Below are 22,842 nucleotides of genomic sequence, written 5' to 3'. Positions count from 1 at the left end.
AACTCAATACTAAGCATTTCCTTATCTCTCGTGTTTCTTCAACTTCAACCTTACTCTAAAATAATCTCCCACTTTATTTAAGTACCATTTACAAAACAACACAGTTCAGAGGACTTATCTTCCTTCTCTTTCACGGTGGGATTCATTTGTGCAGGTTCCTTCCACAGAGTGCAGTGATCTCTCTCTCTCTCTCTCTCTCTCTCTCTCTCTCTCTCTCTTCTTAGTTGAACTCTGCATCTCTGCTGTATAGCTCTTCCAGTACTGTCTTATTTCGAGAACAGTTCTCTGTTAATACTGAAGGAAATTACCACAGCAGTAGAAGAAGCCAGAGCACTATCTGACTGGCTTGTTATTCAACTTCCGGATTAACTTCTAGCACAGGAACATGCCCGGCGGAACCCTTCACTATATAAATGGACACTCCCAGAACTGGACCCGAATTGAACCAGAAGCATCACTGGAAGCCTGCAACCCCTTCAAACAACAACCACAAACCCCTCCTTTGGTGCCAGCACCTTATTTATTTACTTCCCATTTATTCATTTATTTATTTATTGAATTGACTGCAAGTTACAATCGCCCCTTGTACTACTTTTTTATAAGCAAGCTTATGTGCAAACCCCAAAGGAGTTTGCATGCATTTACGTATCTCCCCCTATCTAATTTAAACTTGACCCAATCACGGTGTTATTCTTTAAACTAACCTTCTTCCTTTGGTGGGAAAAACAGAATATTTTTCCCCCACAACGAAATGCTTTCATCTTTTACCTCTACATCACCTGCTTACAATACCTTTGAACTGCTCCATACCTGCACCCTTTCCTAAAATGCACTAAGTGTCGTATCCTCGAGTAGTGGTGTAATAGAGGGATTAAACTATTGTTCAGAAGCTTTTAATTTCGCACCTGCCATACCATTGTTCACCATATTCCTTAATTGCACTACCAGGCCTACTGCCACTAATGGAAATATTTCCATAATGATATTTTTGTTATTCCTTAAGTGCTTTACTTCCACACAGACTATCCTCACTAAGAGAAATATATTTGTAAGATTTTATGTCTTACAGTTTCATGACATTTTCAGATTTCCGTTGCATTTGTACTGTGTATAACAATCCCTCATTTGCAAATTCAGCAGTATTAGTGATTTATTGTTGTCGATTTTATAACCTTTATGTGAATAAATCATAAACAATTATTTTTTAAATTAGTACCGAAAAATCAATACCGAGATTTGAATAAAAAAAAAAATAAAAAAAAGACCGGGATCTCGGAATCTCAGTATTGTAAGCCCTAGCAGTAACCCCAGAGAAATGTACCAACTGGATGGTATTACACTCAGGGTAGTGGAGAATGAAAGAGACTTGAGGGTAATTATGTAGTAGATAGATATGAAGTTTTCTGAGCAGTGCAGACAGGTGGCCAGAGTGCACAGGGTCTTGTCAATGATATACAGGAATTTTGCGAGAAGTGATAAGGAGGTGATCATCCCTTTGTATAAGGCAATGGTCAGGCCATACCTTGAGTACTGCGTACAGGTCTGGAATCCTAATTTTAGGAAGGATATAGAGTTGCTAGAGTGAGTACAAAGAAGGGACAAGGCTGGTGAGGGGAACAAAGGGGTGATCTTACGAAGAAAGGCTTAAGTTCTGCAAATTGCAGCGTCTAGAAACTAGGCACCTGCGAGGCGATCTGATCATGGTGTATAAAGCCTTGAATGGATTGATCAGGCTCAATGCTGATGGGATTCTTCTTGCTCAGACTACAAATGTGAGGGGGGGGGGCATAGATTCAAATCGAGAAAAGACAGTTGTAGAAGAGATGTGTGGAAATTTGCCTTTAGCAGGTAGTTGATTGCTAGAATAGACTTCCATCTGTGGAAGTCTATTCCATCTGTTGTGGAAGTAAGAATCTGCAGGTAAATGAACCACTAGGTGGCAGTGATCACAGTGTGCTGAAGTGGGATTTACTCAAAGAGGTAACTACCATTAGGGGTAAAGGGAAGGGTTATTGCTTTCGTAACGGCGACTATGATGGACTGAGACAGTATTTAAATTCTATACAGTGAGACCAACTGATGATGTTACCAACAGCAAATTCAAAATGGGAAGCATTCAAAGAACTTATCTTGGAAGCTACTAGGCTTTACATACCAACTAAGAAATACTGTTCAAGGTTTAGGCCTAAGTGGATGTCAGATGAACTAATGAGACATATGGCAGAGAAGAAAAATGCATGGGATACACACAAATTAACACGTGACACAGAAGCCTATGATAGATACAAGTTGATCTGTAACCAAGTTACAAAGGAGGTTAGGCAGATGAAGGCAGATTACGAGAAATCTTTGGCAAGGGATGCAAAGAAAAACAGCAAAGGGTTCTTTACTTATGTAAACTCTAGAAGGAAGGGGATGAATCAGATTGGTCCACTTGATATTGATGGGTCAACTGTTGATGATCCTGCTCGGGTAGCTAACAAACTGAATGAATATTTTGCATCGACATTCACACATAAGGAGTTATTCAGCGAGGGGAATGCCAGAGGTGTATTCAACTCTGGCAGTAAGCTAGAGAATCTTCACATAACTGAGAGTAAAGTGGAGGAGAAATTGTTGAAGATAAATACAACAAAGGCACCTGGGGTGGATGGGATCTATCCAGTTATATTAAAGGTGGCAGCAAAGGAAGTAAGCAAACCCTTAGCCATAATTATGAGAGCTTCCTTGGACTCAGGTGAAGTACCCATGGAGTGGAGATGTGCAAATGTGACCCCAATTCACAAAGGAGGATCAAAGGCTGACACAAGCAATTATAGACCTGTTAGTTTAACTTCTGTTCCTGGAAAATTAATGGAGGCACTGGTTAAAGAAGCACTGCAGGATCATCTAGACAAGACTTCAGTTATAGCTCAGACACAGCATGGTTTTGTTAAGGGGAAGTCTTGCCTGACCAATTTGATTGGATACTATGATGCAGTCACAAAAGAACTGGATGCAGGGAATAACTTTGATATTATATACTTGGATCTTAGAAAGGCTTTTGATACTGATGCACATGGAAGACTGCTGCACAAACTGGAGCAGTGTGGCATTGGAGGCAAATTGCTGCTATGGATAAAGGGGTGGTTGAGGGGGAGAAGACAGAGAGTGGTAATCAATGGACACTGCTCATCGTGGACTAATGTTATTAGTGGAGTCCCTCGGGGTTCAGTATTGGGTCCATTATTGTTTTCTGTATTTATAAATGATATTGATGATGGTATATCAAGCTTAATGTCCAAGTTTGCAGACGATACGAAGGTTGGCAGGGTTGTCAAGAACACTACTGACACTATGCTACTGCAATAGGATCTGGAAAGGTTGAGCAGATGGGCTGAGAGGTGGCAAATGAAGTTTAACATTGACAAATGTAAAGTACTATATATGGGAAACAGCAACCCCAGAGCAACGTATCAACTCTGTGGTACTACACTGACAGTGGTAGAGAATGAAAGGGACCTGGGGGTGGTTGTGCAGGCAGATATGAAGTTTTCTGAGAAGTGCAGGCAGGCTGCAAGAGTAGCTCATGGTGTATTGTCGATGATATATAGGAACTTTTCTAGTAGGGATAAAGAGGGGATTATTCCCTTGTATAAGGCAATGGTCAGGCCACACCTAGAGTACTGTATACAGGTCTGGAGGCCTAATTTAAGAAGGATGTAGAGATGCTGGAACGAGTACAGAGAAGGGCAACAAGATTAGTGAATGGAACAAAGGGGTGCTCTTACAAAGAAAGGCTTAAGTTTTGCTAATTACAGTGTCTCGGGACTAGGCACCAGCGAGGTGATCTGATAGAGGTGTATAAAGCCTTGAATGGTTTGAGCATGCTCAATGCTGATGGGATTCTTCCTTTTGCTCAGAATAATCACCTGAGAGGGCATAAATTCAAATTGAGAAAAGACAGATGTAGGATAGACGTGAGGAAATTTGCCTTTAGCCAGCGGGTGGTTGTTTGGTGGAATAGACTTCCATCCCTTGTCGTGGAAGTTGATAGCCTAAATAAGTTTAAGGCTCAGCTGGACAGGTATTTCGAAAGAACAGAGGGGTGAAGTGAAAGTGGTTATTTTTTATTTATTTTATTTATTTATTTTTTTTGGCTGATGCTGCATAAGCTTGCTTTCTTGCATCAAACGCCTCTACTAATGCTAATGCTAAAGTTGTAACTTAAATAAATTCAAGGTAGAACTAGATAAACATTTGGAAAGAATGGATCGGTGAAGTGGGAAGGTTTTTTTGGCCGGTGTTGTATAAGCTTGCTTTCTTGCATCGTGTGCATCTACTAATGCTAATGTTATAACAAACAAGTGTTAAAAGAAAGAGTGTACATTTGAGTGTCAGTCAAAAGCTTGAGCTGCTTAAAAAGCCTGAGAGTGTTGCCTCGGTGGCCAGTGTTTATGAGCAGTATGGAGTTAAAATGCAAACTATTTTTGATGTTCGTAAGACCAAAGGAAAGCTCCAAAGCTTTCCATTAAAGAATAATATTGAAGGTATGGGTTCAAAAAGTACAGAGTGACAAAAAGTACATGAAAGTAAGCAAAGATAAAGATCTAGAAGAAGCTGTTTACAAATGGTATGTGCAGGAGCAATCTTGTGGAGTGAATGTTACTTACGCACCGCAGCTGAGAAACTGGCTAAACACATGGGAATTAACAATCTGAAAGCAAGCGATGAGTGGCTGTGGAGTTAAAAAGTTTATTTTTTTAAGTAAACTAGATTTTTATTTTTTAAATAAACCAGATTTTTATTTTTCACTTAAAAAAGTTATTATTAAAGATCAATTTGTAGCTGTTACAGGCTTAATACTTTTTATCACACTAACTTTTCCATGCCATCATTTTCTGCTGTATTAAAATTATTAGTTCATTTTTCATTCATTTCAGAATCCTCCTTGTGCAATATTTTCTTAACGGTACATATACTTTCAAGGCTTCTGTGGCTATAGTTTTAAAGTTATTCATACGATAATTCAAATGTATTTGCAATTTGTGAGCTATTTTGCCAGTTGATAGAGGCCATGTCACACCTTAAGTTGTGAAATCTTCCCTGAAATTGAAACCCATTCCATTGCCTTAAACTGCTATCACTCCTGGCTGATGATTCCTGTATTGCTAGTCCTTTGATTTCTGGTACGTGAGAGATGATTAGGTCTAGAAAAATTTGGTTCTGTAAACCACTTAGTTCTGTAAACACATCGCGAGTACTCTATAAAAAGCATTATTCAGATCAGCAGTTTGCATAACCCACTAAGGAAGATAATAATAAATAAAATTCAAAAGAGTATCAAGTAATTGCATATTTATTCAAAATCCAATTATAACTTTTTAGTTTAATTCATCAAATCTTCCAGCACAAGCTTATTATTTTTTAATTATTTAATTAATTAATGCAACAAAACTGATGAACTTGATCCAAAGATACCAGCTTTCAAAGCCTGATAGTCATTTAGGAAGTCTCTTAGATATCTTAAGTTAGATAACAAAACTTAATGCAATGGATAGGCTTGATGAAGTGATACCAGTTGCCCAAAGTCTAGTTTAAAGTCACTTAGCAGGAATCTTGAATCACCATGTTTAGTAATCTGGAGTCAATTTATTTGCTTGGAGAGAAGCTAAATGACCACACTAAAACCACATTCCACCAAATATGATGATGGATATGCAACAAATACAACATTTCCATTGTAAATAAAAACAAAGCAAACCAAAGGAAATAGTTTTGAAAGTTATGAGCAGTAAAACTTTAAATACGAAGCAAGAAGGCATCTCACCCTAGGCTCTAGCCTGGTCAATCATAAATAAGCAATCAACGAGCTTGGGGGGGAGGGGGGGTGGAGTCGCCTCCTCCAGAATATACCTGCCATCCTCTTGCCTCTTAGTGCCCACTAAATAATCCCACTCCCCTAAAGTGGTTTTCCCCTAGGGGGTGGTATTGCTCACTTTGAGAACTACTGATCTAGCTGATTTAAAAATTTGTTCCCCATGGTATTTCTCTCTCCCACTTGTTCCAATTAATTATGAACAAATTGAAATCACACTGCTTACCCATTCCAGTTGCATATAGAGGCTTTCATCATAATTCTCACAAACTTCTAACCTGCAGTTAACTTCTACTCTCATTATACCTTTACTTCCACACCACACAGATTCTGTACTAGCACCTTCTATTTCTTGGTGGTAACACATTTCTGTTAGCCCTATTATAATAGAATTAGCTGTCCTAACAAGGAATTCAAATTTACTGATTTTATTAATAATGCTCCTGCTATTACTGTATATATGGTTAAGACTAAGTGTTCTTGTATAGCTTACTACCCTGACACATCCCTTAAAGTCACTTAAGTTTGTTTCCCTAGTATCAGTTCCCACGCATTTGAGCCGACCGGGCTAGCCGAGTGGGTAAAGTACCTGCCCGGCAACCCAAAGGTCGCGGGTTCCATTCCCGCCTCGGGTTTGGATCAAAGTACTGCAAAAACCTTGGGAGGTGCAATATGGCCGTAGAAGCCGATGCGCCAACAACTACTAAATCAAATCAATCAACCCACGCATTTGAAATGCCACTTTTCTCCAAACACCTTCCAATATCAGCTGTTATGACAACAAAAGAATTCTTGAGATGTATCAACAAGCATTACTTTGATCTATATCATCAGATAAATGTGTTTCTATATTACTCTGTCCCTCGTAACTAATAGTTTCCACGAACCCTTAAGGTATCCTCAATGATACTAGCTAAAACTCTTGCCCTACCTTTGGTTCAAGTGTATCAGGCCTGCATAACAGAATTCTTCTATCTAAAAGTGTGGACTATGCTGATAAAAATTAGCATTAGCATTAGTAGAGGCATTTGATGCAAGAAAGCAAGCTTATGCAGCATCAGCCAAAAAAAAAAAAAAATAAATAAATAAATAAAAAATAACCACTTCCACTTCCCCCCTCTGTTCGTTCGAAATACCTGTCCAGCTGAGCCTTAAACTTATTTAGGCTATCAAATACCATGACAAGGGATGGAAGTCTGTTTCACCAACCAACCACCCGCTGGCTAAAGGCAAATTTCCACACGTCTATCTTACATCTGTCTTTTCTCAATTTGAATTTATGCCCTCTCAGGTGATTTTTCTGAGCTAGAGGAAGAATCCCATCAGCACTGAGCATACTCAAACCATTCAAGGCTTTATACACCTCTATTAGATCACCTCGCTGGTGCCTAGTCTCCAGACACTGTAATTTGCAAAACTTAAGCCATTCTTCGTAAGAGCACCCCTTTGTTCCATTCACTAATCTTGTTGTCCTTCTTTGTACTCATTCCAGCAGCTCTACATCCTTCTTGAAATCAGGCCTGCAGGCCTGTATACAGTACTCTAGGTGTGGCCTGACCATTGCCTTATACAAGGGAATAATCACCTTCTTAACCCTGCTAGAAAAATTCCTATATATCATTGATAATACACCATGAGCTACTCTTGCAGCCCGTCTGCACTGCTCAGAGAACTTCATATCTGCCTGCACAACCAACCCCAGGTCCCTTTCATTCTCTACCACTGTCAGTGTAGTACCACAGAGTTGATACGTTGCTCTGGGGTTGCTGTTTCCCATGTGTAGTACTTTACATTTGTCAATGTTAAACTTCATTTGCCACCTCTCAGCCCATCTGCTCAACCTTTCCAGATCCGGTTGCAGCAGCATAGTGTCAGTAGTGTCCTTGACAAACCTGCCTACCTTTGTATCGTCTGCAAACTTCAACATTAAGCTTGATATACCATCATCAATATCATTTATAAATACAGAAAACAATAATGGACCCAATACTGAACCCTGAGGGACTCCACTAATAACATTAGTAAACGATGAGCTGTGTCCATTGATTAACACTCTCTGTCTTCTCCCACTCAACCACCCCTTTATCCATAGCAGCAATTTGCCTCCAATGCCACACTGCTCCAATTTGTGCAGCAGTCTTCCATGTGCAACAGTATCAAAAGCCTTTCTAAGATCCAAGTATATAATATCAAAGTTATTCCCTGCATCCAGTTCTTTTGTGACTGCATCATAGTATCCAATCAAATTGGTCAGGCAAGACTTCCCCTTAACAAAACCATGCTGTGTCCGAGCTATAATTGAAGTCTTGTCTAGATGATCCTGCAGTGCTTCTTTAACCAGTGCTTCCATTAATTTTCCGGGAACAGAAGTTAAACTCACAGGTCTATAATTACTTGTGTCAGTCTTTGATCCTCCTTTGTGAATTGGGGTCACATTTGCACATCTCCAGTCCATGGGTACCTCCCCTGAGTCCAAGGAAGCTCTCATAATTATGGCTAATGGTTTGCTTACTTCCTTTGCTGCCTCCTTTAATATAACTGGATAGATCCCATCCACCCCAGGTGCCTTTCTTGTATTTATCTTCAACAATTTCTCCTCCACTTTACTCTCAGTTATTACAAGATTCTCTAGCTTACTGCCAGAGTTGAATACACCTCTGGCATTCCCCTCGCTGAATAACTCCTCATGTGTGAATGTCGATTCAAAATATTCATTTAGTTTGTTAGCTACCTGAGCAGGATCATCAACAGTTGACCCATCGATATCAAGTGGACCAATCTGATTCATCCCCTTCCTTCTAGAGTTTACATAAGTAAAGAATTCTTTGCTGTTTTTCTTTGCATCCCTTGCCAAAGATTTCTCGTAATCTGCCTTCATCTGCCTAACCTCCTTTGTAACTTGGTTACAGATCAACTTGTATCTATCATAGGCTTCTGTGTCATGTGTTAATTTGTATGTATCCCATGCATTTTTCTTCTCTGCCATATGTCTCATTAGTTCATCTGACATCCATTTAGGCCTAAACCTTGAACAATATTTCTTAGTTGGTATGTAAAGCCTAGTAGCTTCCAAGATAAGTTCTTTGAATGCTTCCCATTTTGCATTTGCTGTTGGTAACATCATCAGTTGGTCTCACTGTATAGAACTTAAATACTGTCTCGGTCCATAGTTGTTGCCTTTACGAAAGCAATAACCCTTCCCTTTACACCTAATGGTAGTTACCTCTTTGAGTAAATCCCACTTCAGCACACTGTGATCACTGCCACCTAGTGGTTCATTTATCTGCAGATTCTTAATGCATGAAGAATCACTACTGATAATCAAATCAAGAGTATTACTACCTCTAGTTGCCTCCTGAACATGCTGATGTAGAAAACAATCATCCAATAAATCCACAAAAGCCTTGCTAGTGTGTGAGTGACTAGCCCCCAAATTCCAGTCAATATCTGGGAAATTAAAATCCCCCATTATAAGACTCTCTGATTTACTGGCCCACTCTATTTCCCTGTACAGTTTCTTATTATACTCATCAGAGTCATTAGGCCTATAGCACACTCCTACTCTCAAATTTGATCTCCCAATGCTTATGTCACACCAAACTGACTCGACCTGCATTGTGCAGCGATGTTTGTTTGTTTGGTTTTTAGAAGCATTAGCAGCTAAGGCCATATTGCTCTGGGAATATGCGGTGGTCATTCGCTGACCTTTCCGCATCCTCCGTATTTGGTGGTGACGGGCTCGAACCCCGGTCTAATCAAGAAGCGTGTGCTACGTACTGTTGCTCCTTTCCACCTGGCTACGGATGCGCCGGTGTGCAGCGATGTCGAATGGCTTCACTTCCTTGGATTTTATGTATTTCTTAACTAATAGCATAACCCCTCCTCCCTTCCTATCCTTTCTGTAGACATTGTACTCCCCAAATTCCAGTTCTGCATTCCTTATATCTGTGTGACACCACGTCTCTGAAATCCCAACAATATGTGCCTTTGATGTTTTGAGAAATACCTCAAATTCATGAAATTTATTTACTAAACTCCTAGAATTGGTGTACACGCAAGTATACATGCACCTGTTCTTTTTCTTAGCTACCCTAACACAACCGATGTGTTTACTTGTACCCCAATGATTCCCAGCAGTCTCTGAAATTTCCTGCATCTTATTTTCCAGGCTACTGCTCATTCCAATAGAAGCAGTGCAAGAATCACTTTCACCTCTGCCAGTGGCTACTGTTAATCTATTAGTCCTTGTATCCCCCCAATCTAGCAGTTTTCCGACCCACCTAACACTGCCTCGACAGCATCAGCAAACATTCTTGCACCCTTTCTATTTAAGTGTATCCCATCCCTGTAGAAGCAGTCTCTCCTGTTAACAAGTACAGACCAGGCTGAAAAAAATTCTACCCATTGAGCCTTGCACAATCTTTCCAGGGCCGAATTGATCGACAGGGCTGTCATCATATACTCACTCCTATCGTGTCTGGACAGAATTGCACACACTTTCAAATTCAACCCTAATTCACGGCTTTTTTTCAACAGTGACCTGTACTTGTTAAGTAATTCAAATAATTTTTAAAAAAAAATTTCCCCTTCAAAGTTTTGCAAAGTCTCAAGTCTTTAGTTAATCCACAAGGCTTTCAGTCATTCCTATCGTGCCTGGGCAGAACTGCATGCACATAAACATTGACATAACTTGCAGCATTTTTTTAACATGGTCCTTTATTTTTCTGAACAAATCATGACTTTGTGTGTGCTGAATATCATTAGTCTCCACATGAATAATAATGCCCTCTTTATCCCCTTTAAAATCTGACAATCTGTTAGTGACATCATTTATTGTTGCTCTTGGCAGACACACCCTGGTTGTAGTCTAACAATGCTTGTTACAAAAAATTACCTTGGAAAAATACTTTACCTAAAAGATAAGGTCCTGCTCTTTTGATAACTTTAAAATCAACTGAAGTACCTTCACATGGATGAATTTTTTTTTCTTTCCGTTCCACATTCTTTTCTGACAAGGACCTTTTCATAGTCTTCATTCAGGATATTTTATAAATCCAAATACTAGAAAGAAAATAAATTATTAGACCAACACTGTGTACTAGTATACTAGCATATAAATGTTATCATTCACAAATTAAGAAAAAGTAATGAGTAGCTTGCATTTTGACACTGTCACCTTATGTTAATATGTTTTGACACTGTCACCTTATGTTATTCTGCTGCATAGAGCTCACTTTGATCTCTATGCATTTTTTCAACAATTTTGCATTCAAAAACCATTTGTTTGCTCATTTTTTGCTACATTTTTCTCTACTGAATGGGACTAAAATAGCTCTCACACTCTCAACATATTATACATAATTTCGTGTGAAATTTAACACAAGGTTAAAGACGTACCAACATACTGATGTAAAGGATTTCCACATACAAACAACTGCATCTCAAATTTAAATGTTTAGTAATTGCTAAAAGACGGACTAGCAAAATATCATTATTTTTAATATTTTGATTACAGTATTTTGGCATGGGATCTGCTTAGAGCTCAGCATATATGTAATATTGCTGAAGTGTGGGAATGATGATTTTAACCCTTTATGTGATACACTTGATTATAGTCAGCATTAGCATTAGTAGAGGCATATGATGCAAGAAAGCAAGCTCATGCAGCATCAGCCAAGAAAAAAAAAAAAAAAAAAAACACCACTCCCATGTCACCCCTCCGTTCGTTTGAAATACCTGTCCAGCTGAGCCTTAAATTTATTTAGGCTATCAACTTCCACAACAAGAGATGGATGTCTGTTCCACCAACATTCCCACACAACTACCCGCTAGCTAAAGGCAAATTTCCACACATCTATCCTACATCTGTCTTTCCTCAATTTGTATTTATGCCCTCTCAGGTGATTATTCTGAGCAAGAGGAAGAATCCCATCAGCACTGAGCATGCTCAAACCATTCAAGGCTTTATACACCTCTATCAGATCACCTCGCTGGTGCCTAGTCTCCAGACACTGTAATTTGCAAAACTTAAGCCTTTCTTCGTAAGAGCACCCCTTTGTTCCATTCACCAATCTTGTTGCCCTTCTCTGTACCCGTTCCAGAAGCTCTACACCCTTCTTGAAATGAGGCCTCCAGACAGTACTCAAGGTGTGGCCTGACCATTGCCTTATACAAGGGAATAATCACCTCCTTATCCCTGCTAGAAAAATTCCTGTATATCATTGACAAGACACCATGAGCTACTCTTGCAGCCCATCTGCACTGCTCAGAAAACTTCATATTTGCCTGCACAATTACCCCCAGGTCCTTTTCATTCTCCACCACTGTCAGTGTAGTACCAAAGAGTTGATACATTACTCTGGGATTACTGTTTCCATATGTAGTACTTTACATTTGTCAATGTTAAACTTCATTTGCCACCTCTCAGCCCATCTGCTCAACCTTTCCAGATCCTGTTGCAGCAGCATACTGTCAGTAGTGTCCTTAACAACAATGCCAACCTTTGTATCATCTGCAAACTAGGACATTAAGCTTGATATATCATCATCGATATCATTTATAAATACAGAAAACAACAATGGATCCAACACTGAACCATGAGGGACTCCACTAATAACATTAGTCCATGATGAGCAGTGTCAATTGATTACCACTCTGTCTTCTCCCCCTCAACCATCCCTTTATCCATAGCAGCAATTTGGCTCCAATGCCACACTGCTCCAATTTGTGCAGTAGTCTTCCATGTGCAACAGTATCAAAAGCATTTCTAAGATCCAAATTTATAATATCAAAGTTATTCCCTGCATCCAGTTCTTTTGTGACTGCATCATAGTATCCAACCAAATTGGTCAGGCACGGCTTTCCCTTAGCAAAACCATGGTGTGTCCGAGCTATAACTGAAGTCTTGTCTAGATGATCCTGCAGTGCTGCTTTAACCAGTGCCTCCATTAATTTTCCTGGAACAGAAGTTAAACTCACAGGTCTATAATTACTTGTGTCAGCCTTTGATCCTCCTTTGTGAATTGGGGTCACATTTGCACATCTCCAGTCTATGGGTACCTCCCCTGAGTCCAAAGAAGCTCTCATAATTATGCCTAAGGGTTTGCTTACTTCTTTTGCTGCCTCCTTTAATATAACTGGATAGATCCCATCCACTCCGGGTGCCTTTATGTTTATCCTCAACAAAAATTTCTTCTGCACTTTCTTCTCAGTTATTACAAAATCATCTAGATCATTGCCAGAGTTTACTTCACCTCTGGCATTCCCCTTCCTAAATAACTCCTCATGTGAGAATGTAGATGAAAAATACTCGTTTAGTTTGTTAGCCACCTGAGCAGGATCATCAAGTTGAACCATCAACATCCAGTGGACCAATCTGATTCATTCCATTCCTTCTAGAGTTTTCTTTGCATCCTTTGCCAAGGATTTCTCATAATCTGTCTTTGCCTGCCTAACCTTCTTTGTAACTTGGTTACAGACCAGGTTATATCTATCATAGGCTTTTGTGTCACATGTTAATTTATATGTATCCCATGCATTTTTGTTATCTGCCATATGTCTCATTAGTTCATCTGACATCCATTTAGGATTAAACCTTGAACAATATTTCTTAGTTGGTATGTAAAGCCTAGTAGCTTCCAAGATAAATTCTTTGAATGCTTCCCATTTTGAATTTGCTGTTGGTAACATCATCAGCTGGTCCCACTGTATAGAATTTAAATACTGTCTCAGACCATCGTAGTCACCTTTACGAAAGCAAAAACCCTTCCCTTTACCCCTGATGGTATTTACCTGAGTAAATTCCACTTCAACACACTGTGATCACACCTAGTGGTTCCTTTATCTGCAGATTCTTAATGTATGAAGTATCACTACTGATAATCACATCAAGAGTATTACTCCCTGTATTTGCCTCCCGAACATGCTGATGTAGAAAACAATCATCCAATAAATCCACAAAAGCCTTGCTAGTGTGTGAGTGACCAACCCACAAATTCCAGTCAATATCTGGGAAATTAAAATCCCTCATTATAAGACTCTCTGATTTACTTGCCCACTCTATTTCCCTGTACAGTTTCTTATTATACTAATCAGAGTCATTAGGCCTATAGCACACTCCTACTCTCAATTTTGATCTCCCAATGCTTATGTCACACCAAACTGACTCAACACTGCCCTGTCCAGCGATGTCAACTGGCTTCACTTCCTTGGATTTTATTTGTTTCTTAACTAATAGCATAACCCCTCCTCCCTTCCTATCCTGTTTATCCTTTCTGTACACATTGTACTCTCCACATTCCAGTTTTGCATTCCTTATATCTGTGTGACACCACATCTCTGATATCCCAACAATACCTGCCTTTGATGTTTAGAGCAATACCTCAAATTCATCAAATGTATTTACCAAACTCCTAGCACTGGTGTACACGCAAGTATACATGCACCTGTTTCTATTCTTAGCTCCCCTAACACAACCCATGTGTTTACTTGTAGCGTAATGACTCCCAGGTGTCTGTTAAATCTGAAATACAGTCAGTCTTTGTATTAATCAATAGTAGTCTGCACTTGACTATACATGGGCCATATATTCAATGGGTTATGTTCTGTGATCACGTACAGTCAAGCTAATAAAATTTTACATCTGTAATCTCTTGGCTTTCAAAAAATTATCAATTACAAATAGTGGAAACAGAATTTTTTGTTTATAAACTGTGAAGATCTGTCTGAACAGCTACTGCGGTGTGACATTGTATAAAAAACTGCTGATGGCACATCAAGCAAGTTGTAGTTTTATTTCTGCAAAAATGTTTTACTGTGTGACAGCATCAGAAGTATATTAAAGCTGTAAATCTGATGTCAAAGGTTCTGAAAATGGTTTATCTGATGAAACTGTGGTTATTAGCAATGAGGAACTCCAATATATTGAGGTAGGTTTTTGATTCTGAGAGAGAAATACAACCTACAATTAAGTACTGGCTGGATATAAGCTAAAATGAAATGACATAGAATTCATTCCTGAAATATACCGAGTGATCACTGAATTATGATCACCTAGCTAATATTTCGTAGGTTCTCCTTTTGCCCTCAGTACAGCAGCTATCCGACATGGCATTGATTCAACAAGATGTTGTAAGTGTTTGGGAGTTTTGGCCAACCAAGCTGTGTGTAATGTGGTCAGCAATGCAGGTATGGAGGTGATTGGTGTATCCAGACACCTGATATGCCTTTCCATAGTGTCCTATGGGATTGATATCAGGGGAGTTCAGAAGCCAATCGATATGCTGGAAGCCAGAACTGTGTTCCTCAAACCATTCCTGCATAAGTGCCTGATGCCTCGGCGCATTGTCATCTTGGAAGACACCAACGCCATTCGAGAAAAAGTGTAACAAAGCGGTGTACACAGTCAGCAAGCAGTTGACAATAGCAGAGACCACTGATATGTTGTTCTACATGCACCAGAGGTCCAAGTTCCTGCCAGTGAAACGTGTCACACACCATACAACTGCCTTCATCGGCCTGCACTTTTGATACTATGCATGATGGATCAAGAGCCTCATGTTGTTGATACCAAATCCATACATGACCATCCATGATGTGGAGTAAATAACATAACTCATCCGACCAGCACACCTTCTTCCAGTCTTCTAACATCCAACTTGTATGCTCTTTGCACCAGGTGAGTCTTTTATGCCAATGAACCTTGGTTAGGAGAAGATGCCATAGGGGTTGCCTGCTGGTATAGACCATACGTGCGATGCATGGCCATGCCAGATATTTTTCCGGGTTGGTCCATGTTGTATCGGGTGGTCAACTCTTCAACAGTGCTGTGCCTGTTTGAGTCATAGGACTTGTGCTCACCTCTAAGATCAACCTTTCGCTGACCTTTGCAGTTTTGCCATCGGGTCATTGTGACCATTTTGACGCCAGTCCTGGTACACTTTAACTACGGCAGCTCTCGAACACCCCATCAGATCAGCCGTTTGGGAAATCAAAGCACCAGCTTGTCGAGCACCCACAATCTGTCCTTTATCAAAGTCTAATAAATTCTTCCTTTTACCCATCACGCTAGGAATTTTACTACCTACTGAAACACTGACACCTTATCTATGCTAGGCAGGTCGATTAACCCCGCATTCTTGTACCTCACGTGGTCAATGGGTCATATTCAGTTTTCATAGGAGTGGTCAATATTCAGTGATCACTCAGTGTATATCACTTTGATGACAGTCACTGAAGAAAGCAGCATTTCTTAACAATTTGAAAAATACTTACAGAACTTGCAAAAGTATGTAGAGAAGAGAAAAAAAATTATGCCAATGTAACCGAAATTTCACACACATCAGGACAATGGAAAGAAACATTTGTTTCTGAAATTTATCATTTTAATACTATATTAATGATTACGGTGCATGATAGCAAACTGTCACTAAAAGAATACTAGTCAAGGATTGGCTTTTGAAATCCCTAGCATTCTCTACATTTACAACAAGGGATAGATTCTTCTGTTTACTCAGAATACTACATTTCAGTTGTAACAAGGATCACAAAAAATGTGATTTTATGTACAAGTTGAGATCTGTATTGATTATTCTAAGAAAAAATGTTTGTGACACACTTATCCTTTTGAAAACTTGAACACTGATGGGAGCCTATTTCTGTTCAAATGGGAACTTAGCATAAAACAGTTTGTTTCACATGACAAAAACTATATATAATCTTGATAGTTTATGCTGTTAGGTCAAGCAGTGAATGTGTTACTAGTTAGCATTAGAACTAGTAGTGGTATATGACGCAAGAAAGAAAGTTAGACAGACAAAGGCAGATTGCAAGAAATCTTAGGCAAAGGAAAACAGCAAAGGCTTCTTTACTTATGCAAACTCTAGAAAGAAGGGGATAAATCAGGGTGGTCCACTTCATATCGATGGTTTGACTGTTGATGATCCTGCTCAGGTATCTGACAAACTGAATGAGTATTTGTATTTTTCCTTTTACATTCACACATGAGGAATTCTGTAGAGAAGTGCAGGCCAGAACTTTATCAAACTTTAGTAGGAAGCTAAATGACTGAAATAATTGAGAGGAAAGTGGAGGAGAAATTGTTGGGGGTGGATGGGAACTATCCAGTTATATTAAGGGAGGCAGCAAAGGAAATAAGTAAATCCCATAGCCATAATTATTAGTATCAGTATTAGTAACGGCCGCATGGTGCAAGAAAGATTATGGCTTATGCTGCACCAGCCAAAAAAAAATAATAATAAAATCCGAACAAAACAATGATAAAAACAAAAAAATAAATAAATAAATAAAATAAATAACTAAATAATAATAACTAATAAATAAAAAAAATAAATAAAAAGGAAATTAAACCTATCATCCTATGCGCTTCCCTTACCCGAAAGTACTATCCAGATGACCTTTGAATTTCCCCAAACTGTGGGCCTCTACCACCCATGAAGGCAACTTATTCCAGTAATTTATAACTCGCTGGCCAAAATAAAACTTCCTGCAGTCCAATCTAAACATTTCCCCCCGTAACTTGAATTTATGTCCCCTAGTTCTAGCATCATTTATAATCTTGAAAATTTTGTCCTCATTCATTTTACTGATGCCTCTCAGAGCCTTAAACACCTCAATCAAATCTCCTCTAAGGTGTCTAGTTTCCAAACTCTGCAACCCACATATTCGAAGTCTTTCTTCATAAGGACGCCCTTTTGCCGATCTCACCAGGTGAGTTACTCTTCTTTGCACCCTTTCAAGAAGCTCGATGTCTTTCTTTAGGTGCAGTCTCCATACTTGAACACAGTATTCCAAGTGTGGTCTAACATAAGCCTTATATAATGGGATTATCACGTCCCTATCTCTACTTACAAAAGTTCGATAGATCATCGATAGGACACCATGGGCCTTCCTTGCAACCTGTTTACAATGCTCAGAGAATTTCATGTCTGACCATATCGTAACACCCAAGTCCCTTTCCTCCAGTACTGGGTTTAGTTGAACTCCACCAAGTGAATAAGTTATTTTGGGATTACTGTTTCCCAGGTGTAATACCTTACACTTTGTTGGATTAAAGCACAGCTGCCATTTTTCTGACCATTCCTGAAGTCTATCTAGGTCTCTCTGAAGAAGCTCAGCTTGACAGTGATCATTAACTACTCTACCAATTTTAACATCATCTGCAAATTTAGACATCACGCCCTCTATCCCTTCATCAATGTCGTTTATGAAAATTAAAAACAACAGTGGTCCTAATACTGATACTTGGGGAACCCCACTTCTTACATCAACCCAATCTGAGGAATAGCCATTTATCATAACCCTCCGCCTCCTGCCCTGAAGCCATCCTTCTATCCATCTAAGGATTTTCCCAGTGATTCCAACCTGTTCCAGCTTATAAAGCAACCGCTCATGTGGGACTGAGTCAAAAGCTTTGCTGAAATCTAAATAAACAATGTCGAAATTATTCCCTAAATCCAGCTCGTGAGTGACCCTTCCGAAATAGCGAACCAGATTTGTTAAACATGATTTTCCCTTTACAAAACCATGCTGAGTATCCTTGAGGATTTCAATTCGATCCAAATGATCCTGAATTCCATCCTTGATCATTGCCTCCATGATTTTCCCTACTACTGAAGTCAGACTGACAGGTCGATAATTTCCAACTTCACTTTTAGAGCCACCCTTATGTATGGGAGATACATTTGCACTTTTCCAATCCAAGGGAATCTCCCCAGAGTCTAGTGATGCTCGCATAATTAGCCTCAATGGTTCAATGCACTCGCTTGCCGCCTCTCTTAATAGGGTATATTCCATCAACTCCAGGAGCCTTACTGGTCTGTAGGCTCGAAAGTTTTTTCATTAAATAATCTTGCGAAATTTCAATATCATTAATTACATATTTTTTAGCTTCGCTCCCACAATTTCCCATTGGCACAAAAGGCTTTTCATTTGTAAATATCGATGCAAAATAACTGTTGAGTTCATCTGCAACGGCAGCTGGTGTATTTATTACTATCCCCTTTCCCTTACGTAAAGGTCCGATCTGGTTTGTCCTGCTCTTCTTGGCATTTATATATGTGAAGAATTCTTTATCCCCCCCCCCCCTCTTTGCTCTGTTTGCTAGTGATTTCTCATAAACTGCCTTTGCCTGTCGAACCTTTTCTGTGGCTCTATTACACATCACCTTGTAGCTCTTATAGGCTTCAGTACTTTTTATTGCTCTGTAACCTTTCCATGCCACCTTTTTCTGCTCAAGTAATGCGGCAACTTCACTAATCATCCAACTTGGAACCCTTCTCGTGGAGTATTTTTTTAATGGTATATATGCATTCAAGGCATCTGTGATTAATGTTTTAAAAGCGTACCACAGTTCAATTGTATTCATTCTCTGCGCGATATCTACCCAGTTAATTAGATGGTATGAATCAGAGCTGTCCTACTCAATATGTTCTACATTGATAATAATATTAGTAAAATAATAAGAGGAGTTTACGGAAGGGTTCTACGCACTATATTGAGGTAAACTCCTCTTATTATTTTACTACCCAGTTAATAGAAGCCATGTAGTACCTTAAGGCATCGTAATTTCCTTTTCTGAAATTAAAACCCATTCCTTTGCCTTTTACTTCTGCTACCTCTCTCATCATCATCCACCGTAGAACTCCGTGATCACTTCCTGCTACTGGTTCCTCTACTGTCAGCCCTGTTATGTCATCTGATTCATGTGTGATGATGAGGTCTAGGATATTCTTTTCTCTAGTACTTTCCCTGACATGTTGATACAAATAACAGTCATCTAATTGATTTAAAAATTTTGTTCCCCATGTCGAGTTTCCTTCCCATTTACTCCAATCAATTAGAGGCAAATTGAAATCACCCATAATAAGGCATTGACGCTTACTTGCCCATTCCATTTGCATGTAGAGGCTTTTGTCATAATCTTCACAATCACCTGGTCTGTAGATTACTCCTACTCGCATTATACCTTTGTTTCCAACTATCTCACACCATACAGACTCTATACTAGCATGTGAAATGTCTGAATCCGGGAAAGCTAACGTCGCACTCAGGCTGCTTCTGATAAGAAGCATTACCCCACCACCCCTTCTATCTAACCTATCCTTCCTAAATACATTATACAAGCCGTACTGAAACTCATCATCCCCAATTCCCGGGTGGCACCACGTCTCTGTAAGCCCTATTATGTCCGCGTTACTTGTTTTAACCAGCAGTTCAAATTCGCTCATTTTATTGACGACACTTCTAACGTTACTGTATAAACAATTAAGATTTACTGTTCTTGTATATTTAACAACCCTAACGCAACCCTTGAAGTTTTTTAGGCTCTCTTCCCTGATATTAGCTACCCGCTCACGTGAAACGTCTTTGCCCCCAGAACATCTAGATAATACGTCCAGTTGGGGTAACAGATAAGAACTCTTAAGGTATGTGCAAGAGTTACATTGACCAATATTATCAGATAAACGCGTGTCAGTATTACACACATCCCCACTAACTAGCAGTTTCCCTGAACCTTTAGGGTATCCTCAATAATACTGGCAAAAACTTTTGCACCACCTTTGTTTAAGTGTATCCCGTCTCTACAAAACAAATTCCTTCTACCTACAAGTGTGGGCCATGCTGATAGAAATTTACCCCCTAAAGCCTTGCAGATTCCTTCAAGTCTTGAGTTAATCCACAAGGCTCTTAACATATAATCCCTCCTATCGTGTCTGGGCAGAATTGCAGACACATAGATATTATGGCCTAGCTCGCGACATTTCCTCAGCATGGTCCTGTATTTTTCCAACAAATCGTCAGATCGTGTACGTTTAATATTATTTGTCCCCACATGAATAATAATATTTTCTTTACCCCCTTTAAAATCTGACAATCTGTTGGTGACATCATCAATAGTTGCTCCAGGCAGACATACCCTGGTTCTGCTCCACCTATCTTTATTACAAAAAATATTCCCCATTTCCCTGACAATGGAGTCTCCTAATAAAACAATATCCTTTTTAACCAGAGTAGTTTGCACTTGGTTTTTCTGTTTTTTTGAGGCTCGAATCGGGTGTGCATCACTTGGTAGATTGCTGGAGTTTTGAGTCCCTGACGAGCTCCCAGATGCATTATTTTCGAGGGCAAGCACTCGTTTTTTCAGGGATTCAAATTGTTCCATCAGTGCACCAAATTGTAATTTAAGATCGGTGCACTCCTTATGAGATCATCCTTGGATTCAGGGGAAGTCACCATGGACTGGAGATGGGTCCAGTAACCCCGAGTAATGTACCAGCAGTCAGAAGTTTTCAAAGCAGTGCAGACAAACTGCTGGAGCAGCTCATGTGGCCTTGTCAATGATATACAGGAACTTTGCTAGCAGGGATAAGGAGGTGATTATCCCATTGCATTAGGCAATGGTCAGGTTATACCATGAGTACTGCATACAGGTCTGGAGGCCTCATTTTAACAGGAAAACAAAAGGGGTGCCTTACCAAGAAAGGCTTTAGTTCTGCAAACTGCAGCACCTAGACTAGGCACCTGCGAGGTGATCTGATTCAGATGTATGTTTTGAATAGTTTGAACAAGCTCAATGCTGACGGGATCGTTCTGTTTGATCAGATTACACACTTGAAGGGGCATAAATTCAAATTGAGGAAAGACAGTTGTAGAATAGATGCATGGAAATTTGCCTTTAGCCAGCAAGTGGTTGATTGCCAGAACAAACTTCCATCTGTTGTGGAAGTTGATAGCTTAAATAAATTCAAGGGAGAACTGGACAAAATTTTGGAGCAAATGGATATGTAAACATGAAGTGTGTGTGTTTTTTTTTTTTTTTTTTTGGCTGATGCTGTATAAGCTGTATACAGTAAAAGTTGTCTGTATGTATACTAACCAAACATAAAGATCATAGTCTATATACAAACAATTGGTATATAAGTCCACTGCCTTCTAAGGAACTGCACGAAAAGGAAAGCAATTCTTGTTTTTTTTTTTTTTTTGTTTTTTTTTTTATGAAAACCCCAAACATGAAAGGTATCAAAACCTATAGTACTTAGTACCGTGCATGGGTTGAAGGAGAAATATAGGGGAGGGGGATGCCGGAAACTTTGCTCTAGAGACTAAACATGGGTTTCACCACTTCAAGCCTCCAATAAGCAAAGTGGTGGTATTTCACCGGTTGATGAAAGTCATCTACCACCTCTTATGATACTGTTTGTCCTAAAAGAAATTTTAACTTTGAAGGAAAAATTACCAAAACGTGCAATACATCTCTGCAATCACAGATATTCTGATGTGTTGGATGGACAGAAGAGTACTGCACTCATTGGTTGACACTGACAAAGTGAAAAAAAAAAAAAAAAAAAGGTCTGAATAAGCAAATTCATATCACAAAAAATATGCCTTCAGTGGATACATCCAACCCCAGGCCTAAAATCAGGTGAGTATGGGCTTGGCACATCCAGGGTCCTGAGCTGGATATCATCATTCTTCTCTTTCATGGTGATTCCTTTCTTTCTTTCTCTCTCTCTCTCTCTCTCAGGTTAACTCGGGAATTTTATATAATTTATAAAGGTGTGGAAATTTTTTTTGGCTGGTGCAGCATAAGCTTCAGGCTTCCTTACACCATACGACTAATAATAATGTTAGTTCAGTAGATTGTGTGTACAGTCCTGTAAAGAGTTACAAAAAATGCACCACTGTAAGAAACAATGCAAGAAAGCAAACTTATATAGCGTCAGCTAAATAAATAAAAGACACTTCTCATATCACCAGTCCATCCACTCTAACAGTTTGTCCAGTTTTCCCTTAAATTTATTCAATCCACCCTCTTCTACAACAAAAGTTGGCAGTTTCTTCGAACAATTAACTATGCACTGGCTGAAGGCAAACTTCCATTCACTGATTCTGCAAACATCCTGCCTCAATTTTAATTTATATCCATTCACGTGTAGTCCAAAGAAAAGGAAAAGGAAAGATTCCAT

At 39.3% G+C, this 22,842-nt stretch overlaps 1 protein-coding gene across 1 annotated transcript in view; it reads right to left on the bottom strand.

Annotated features, from left to right (window-relative positions):
- LOC150081187 (serine/threonine-protein kinase 40-like) overlaps window positions 1-10,889 on the bottom strand; it is a 156,994-nt gene extending 146,105 nt beyond the window's left edge. Inside the window, exon 1 of the mRNA XM_090378949.1 lies at window positions 10,770-10,889. Coding sequence (XP_090235075.1) covers window positions 10,770-10,884 — 115 coding nt within the window. The 5' untranslated portion in view covers window positions 10,885-10,889. The remainder of the gene's footprint in view (window positions 1-10,769) is intronic.
- Between the last annotated feature and the right edge of the window lie 11,953 nt (window positions 10,890-22,842).

The sequence above is a fragment of the Mastigoproctus giganteus genome, chromosome 8, assembly GCF_048544385.1.
Source record: "Mastigoproctus giganteus isolate SK-2022 chromosome 8, ASM4854438v1, whole genome shotgun sequence".
In the NCBI taxonomy this organism is placed as follows: Eukaryota; Metazoa; Arthropoda; class Arachnida; order Uropygi; family Thelyphonidae; genus Mastigoproctus; species Mastigoproctus giganteus.
Note: the sequence above shows the minus strand (reverse complement) of the source record. Positions and strands in the feature narration are given on the sequence as shown.